The sequence below is a fragment of the Microtus ochrogaster genome, unplaced genomic scaffold, assembly GCF_000317375.1.
Source record: "Microtus ochrogaster isolate Prairie Vole_2 unplaced genomic scaffold, MicOch1.0 UNK6, whole genome shotgun sequence".
Lineage (NCBI taxonomy): Eukaryota > Metazoa > Chordata > Mammalia > Rodentia > Cricetidae > Microtus > Microtus ochrogaster.
The window spans coordinates 10,208,082-10,214,280 of record NW_004949104.1 but is presented as its reverse complement, the minus strand read 5'-3'; the positions used below and the strand labels follow the sequence as shown (position 1 = coordinate 10,214,280).

Below are 6,199 nucleotides of genomic sequence, written 5' to 3'. Positions count from 1 at the left end.
GATTGACATCCAGTTTTGCCAGCACAATTTGTTGAAGATGCTCTCTTTTTTCCATTGTATACTTTTAGCTCCTTTATCGAAAATCAGGTGTTCTCAAAGTTTTCTTATGCCCCTTCTTTGTTTGCCTCTTCCATTAGTGAGTGATCACTAGTCAGTTTTTGCCACTGAAAATTAGTTTACATGGTAAGAATTTTATGTAACTGAGAAACTGTAAGGGCTACTGAGATGGTTAAGGCACTTGCCTCCAAGGCTGATGTCTTGCATTTGATCCCTAGGACCCACATAGTAGAAGGAGAGAATTGACTCTTGCAAGTTGTCCTCTGACCCTTAGAGCGTTTTTTTCTCCCTCTTTTTTTAAGATTTGTTTGTTTATTATAGTGTTCTGTCTGCATGTATCCCTGCAGGCCAGAAGAGGGCACTAGATCTCATTACAGATGTTGTGAGACATCATGTATTTGCTGGGAATTGAACTCAAGACCTGGAAGAGCAGCCAGTGCAGTGCTCTTGACTTCTGAACATCTCTCCAGCCCTTTCCTATTTTATATATTTCTTTTTATTTTAAAAGTAATTTTAAAGTTAAAAAGTATTACACACAATTCTCTTATATTGCTGACTTGCTTCCCTTAATTTTTTTTTTTTTTTTTTTTTTGTCTTGGCCAGGTTTCTTTGTAGAACAGGCTGGCCTGGAACTCAGTGATCTGCTTGCCTCTGCGTCCTGAGTGCTGGGATTCCAGGCGTGCACCACCACTACCAGGCTGGAAGTGAGTCTTTTTGAGAAAGGGTCTTATTAGTTTTGCAGGAATACTGCAGAAATTATGTTGTGTCTTTGTCCTTATCATGGGGCTTATAATGTTAGTTATGTTGACATTATGTGATGTATATACTGCTCTGTGTTTATATGTGTGTGCACTTACTTGTGTGTGCATGTAGAGATCAGAGATTGATAGCAGAATGTCTTCCTTTATTGCTTTCTGCTTTAACTTTTTGAGACAGTTTCTCACTGAACCTGGATCTGGTTGTTTTTGCTAGACGAGCCCTTGTCTATTGAGACCTGGGAATTTCCACCCCCACCGACCTGATGTTATATGTGCATACCTCTTTGCCTTGTTTTCATGTGGATTCTGGGGATCTGAATGCAGGTTCTCTTGCCTTTTTTTTTTTTTTAAATCAAAAAGGTCTGTAGCCAATCAAGCCCCATCACTATTTTTTGTTTTTAGACATATTCCTTCTATGCAGATCAACCTGGTTTTGGTGTTTTTTGTTTTTGTTTTTTTTTGATTTTTGATACAGGGATTCTCCGTAGCTTTTTGGTTCCTGTCCTGGAACTAGCTCTTGTAGACCAGGCTGGTCTCGAACTCACAGAGATCCAATATTCTGTCGGTGTGTATGCCTGCAGGCCAGAAGGGGGCACCAGGCCTCATTACAGATGGTTGTGAGCCACCATGTGGTTGCTGGGAATTGAACTCAGGACCTTTGGAAGAACAGGCAATGCTCTTAACCTCTGAGCCATCTCTCCAGCCCCTCAACCTGATTTTGAGCTTAAGATTCTGTCTTTGCATCTGTAGTGGGAGTTCTAACTGGTTTGATGTTAATTTATGTGAGTTCATTAAGATGGTGTTTGCAGCTGGTCGCTCACACTTTTAATCCTAGCACTCAGGCAGAGGCAGGCAGATCTCTGTGAGTTCCCGGCCAGTCTGGTCTACAGAATGAGTTCCAGGACTGTAGGGGAATGTGTTACAGTTGTAGTGTTGCAGAGATATCCTGACTTACAGGGAAGCCAGGCTATACTTAGAGCCCCAATATGACAGCTCTGGAGGGGTAGAGCCCCAATAGGACGACAGCTCTGGAGGCTGGAGCCGTAATATGTCCTATATACGGCTCAGCCCTGGAGGGAAGGTGTCCTGACAATTGGGAAGCCAGGCTACCTGAAGATAGGGTGCAGTGTGGGATGGTCTCCCTGCAGGATATTGGGATCCTGCTCTCCTGCAGAGCCAGTACAGCTGAGCTCTGCTCTGTTCACTTAAGGAAGTGTCCTAGAAGAGCTATCTGCTTCTCCAGCCAAAGATGTTTCTTCTTTGCTAACACTCTGCTAAAGGGGAAGCCCCTGTAGAACTGTAGCAATCTCCTCCTGCTCTGTTGAAAAGTTGTTACTTTTTTCTGATCCGCCTTGCTCAGCCCGCTTAAGGAGCGTCCTGGCAAAGTTCTGTTCCGCCTTGCTCAGGCCCTTTAGGGAAGCTTCTCAACAAGGTTTTTCAGCTCAGTCCCATAAGTCTGCCTAGCGAATGAAGGTCATCCAAGACTGTTTTGGGAAAGAGATTTATTTGGGAAGGAGTCCAGGAGAGTGGTGGCCCCTAACTGAAGGGGGCAGAGAGACTTATATAGGGCTTCTTAGGGGGCGGAGTTTTCCCAGAGAGAAGAGGGATTGGTTAGTTTTAACCTGCTCAGGGATTGCTTAGCTTAGTTGGTCAGGGCAGAAATAGCTCTGAATTCATGGTCAAATTGTGTTTCTTTCACTGGTCCTTTTTAGCTTTTGACTCCAATCTTAGGACCAGAGAATACATATTTCTTTCAGTGGCTCTGATTCTGGGGACAAAGTATGTTTGACACTAGTTTCAGAGTCAGGGCACGTGTCTTCAGTCCTGGCTTCAGTGATAAAGATGTTTCTTTCCCTGGTCCAGGTCTCAGATCCATCATGTGTTTTTTTGTTTTTTCTGACTCTGGGTTCAGAGTCAGGGTGCTCAGTGATTGGTTGGTTTCCTGCTCCAGTTGTCTCTTTTACCTTACAAGAACAGCAAGGGACCCTGTCTGAAACAACCATAAGAAAAAAAAAGAGGGCAAGCTATAGATGGTGTTTGCAGAGCTTCTGAACGGAGATGTTTTCTTTACAAATCTAGTTACTAGTTCAGGGAAGATACTCTGAGAAAATCCACATTCCAGTTCTGATTCTCATGCTTTCATTTTATTATTAAAATTATTTAATTATTTTTTTCATGTGTTGTCCTGCTTGTGTGCCTGCGTACCACTTGCATGTCTATTGCCTGAAGAGTCATACGAGGTTGTTGGAGTCCCTGGAAGTGGAGTTACAGATGGTTTTGAACCCCTGTCCTCTGCAGGAGCGAGTTCTCTAACTGCCTAACCGTCTCTGTATTGTTACAATGTTTGTATATCCTGTGCAATCAAGCACATTCCTTAAACTTTTGTCTACTGGTTATGTCTGTTTTTGCAACAATTGTTGCTATTATATTACTTTGCCTAATGGCGACATTCAATTCTTTCCATTACATTTGTTAATTGGATTTCTGTATGAAAGAGCTGCCCTTCTTTTACTTATTCAATAATTTATAACAATGTGGGATTATGGATATTTTATTTTATGTGTTATAATTCAGTACTATTAGCTGGTAAATGGTGGTGCATGCCTTAAATCCTAACACTTTGGGAGGCAGAGGAGGCAGATCTCTGAGTTTGAGGCCAACCTGGTCTACAGAGTGATTTCCAGGATAGTCAGGGCTACACAGAGAAACCCTGTCTTAACCCACCCTCAAAATTCAGTACTATTATTACCTAGGTTTTACCAGCTTTGACCATTAGAAAATTCCTTTTGTTGTCTCCTTATGTTTTTTATATAAGCCCTCACCTTGTTTCCTTTTTCTTTGGGGATGTGGTTTTCTAGGTAGGCTAAGCTGGCCATAAGCTCAGTGGCCTGCTTTGCCTTTGTCTCTTGTGTGCTGGGATTGTAGTGCGATTTGTTGAACAGATTGAAAATCACAAGAAAAGGTGCAAAAGGATGTCATGGTCAAGATGATGTAATGTGTGCTTGCTTACTCTTATTTTACCTAGTCATGTGTATTCATGGTGTGATGTGTGTGTATACACTTGTTTGTGGGCATGTGTGTGTGGAGGACAGGTGTCTGCCATTCATTCTCCTCCTTATATATCAAGGCAGGGTCTTTTACTCGAACTCAGCTTCGCATTCAGCTAGTCTAGATAATCAGCTTGCAGTGGAAAGTAGCCTGTAGCTGACCTTTAGTATATGCTAAAGGAAATAGCATTCCGGCATCACTTACTAGTCAGGAAGATTGGATTTGATAAAATGGGTGTTTTGGTACTTGCAATTCCAGAACTTACAAAGTGGTTGGAGGTATGGAAGGTCCAGAAGTTCAATGTCATCTCAGGTACTTACTGATTTCAGGAACACCTGGGATTCCATAATACTCCGGGATCTCAAATATGGGGGGGGTCTCTGTGACCACCAAGCCTGGGAAAGTAAGGATTCAAATGAAGCAAAAAGGAAATCTAGCCTGTAGCACTTGGGACACAGAGACGGAGTTAGAGGCCAGCCTGGTCTACAGTGTGTATAGCCAGTGCTACACAGAGAAACCCTGTTTTGGTAAAAGAAGAAGAAATTGCAGTTCAACACTTAAGAGCTGGTGTTCAAGCTTTTTTTTTTTAATTTAAAGATTTATTATATATTTTATGTATGTGGATGTTTTGTCCGCATGTACTTTTGCACATCAGAAGGGGGCATTGGTTCCTCTGAAACTACAGATATAGACGGTTGTGAGCTGCCACCATGTGGGTGATAGGAATTGAATTCACAACCTCTGAAAAAGCAGCCAGTGCTTATAACCACTGAGCTTCTGGTTCAAACATCTAGTTTCACACTGAGTGATTTATATTAAGCGTAATTAAACAGTACCATTTGGAAAAACGTTTTCTGATGTAACATAGTTCCCTGTGCACACGGAGGCATATTACATCAAAAGACTTCTCAAAGATGGATTCTGGAGATAGGCTGCCTGTATTATCTTAAGGGCCTAGGGGAAGATCTGGTGTGATCTGGTCGTCTGGGCTATCAGCCACCTCTGGTCCTACTTGTGGGAGTTTGGGATGATCTGGCCCTTACAGATAGTGCAAAGATCCCCAGGCTCTTAGCCACCTTTTCCCCAGCCTTCTGGGCAGAAAACATCTTTTCCTTTAAACAGACAGCCCTGCGTGTTTAACATTCCTGGTCTCCCTAGTGATAACCTGTGAGCACAAGGATCTCTGCTCCCAGCACAATGAAAGGTTGGATTTGGGTCTCATAAATTTTGGAGACCAGAGAAATAGTGGTGTTCAAAAGAGGATACTTGTCAGTATGATTGATCCATTCACATTTATAACCAGTTCCTTTTCCCTGTTCTTAATCTTGCAGCTATTGGATCTCCCAGGTATTATTGAAGGTGCCAAGGATGGGAAAGGCAGAGGTCGTCAAGTCATTGCAGGTGAGTGGTCTGGGGCCGCCGTCTGCAGATACTACAGGTAGCTTCTGTTGGATAGCAATGGTCTAGTTCTGGACGTTTCAGATGTCATCTTTTTTTTTTGTTTTGTTTTGTTTTTTTTTGTTTTTTTGTTTTTTTGAGACAGGGTTTCTCTGTGGCTTTGGAGCCTGTCCTGGAACTAGCTCTGTAGACCAGGCTGGTCTCGAACTCACAGTGATCCGCCTGTCTCTGCCTCCCGAGTGCTGGGATTAAAGGCGTGCACCACCATCGCCCGGCTCAGATGTCATCTTTATTGATTTTTTTCCAGTGTGGGTTTTTTTTTTTTTTGTTCAGTAGAAATCGTCTTTAATTTTGATAGATCCTAATTTGCCTTTAAAACCTTTTTAGGTTTATTTTATGTTTTGTTCATAAGTAGTACTTAGCCTCCATTGTATGTATGTGCCCCACATGTCTGTCTGGTCCCTGGGGAGGCTGGGGAGGTGGTTGTATCCTCTTGAACTGGAGTATATAAGTGCCTGCCACCATGCCTAGCCTGGTTTTGTTTCTTGCTGTTTTGTTTTGTTTTTGTTCTTTTTGTGCATGAATTCTGGGATCAAACTCAGGTCCTGATACAAGCACTTTACCTACTGAACTATCCCCCCAGCCTTGAAGATGTTTTATAAATCCATACCTCCTTAGTTTTGTTCATTTTTATTTTTGTGTGTGCTTTGTCTGTGTAGCTCATTGACCATGGAGGTCTGAAGAGAGCACATTGGATCCCTTGGAACTGGGATTATGGATGGTTCTGAATGCCAGGAACCAAATCTAGGTCCTTGGCAAGAGCAGCATGTGTTCTCAACCATTGAGACATCTCTCTTGCCCAGACTTACATTTTTTTGGGGGGGAGGGGGATTTTTAAAAAACATTCATTCATTTATTTATTTATTTATTTATTTATT

At 42.3% G+C, this 6,199-nt stretch overlaps 1 protein-coding gene across 1 annotated transcript in view; it reads left to right on the top strand.

Moving 5' to 3' along the window:
• The window catches only part of Drg1 (developmentally regulated GTP binding protein 1), a 28,297-nt gene that overhangs the window by 11,251 nt on the left and 10,847 nt on the right, over window positions 1–6,199 (top strand). The window contains exon 4 of the mRNA XM_005366091.3: window positions 5,195–5,264. Within this exon, the coding sequence (XP_005366148.1) occupies window positions 5,195–5,264 (70 nt within the window). The remainder of the gene's footprint in view (window positions 1–5,194; window positions 5,265–6,199) is intronic.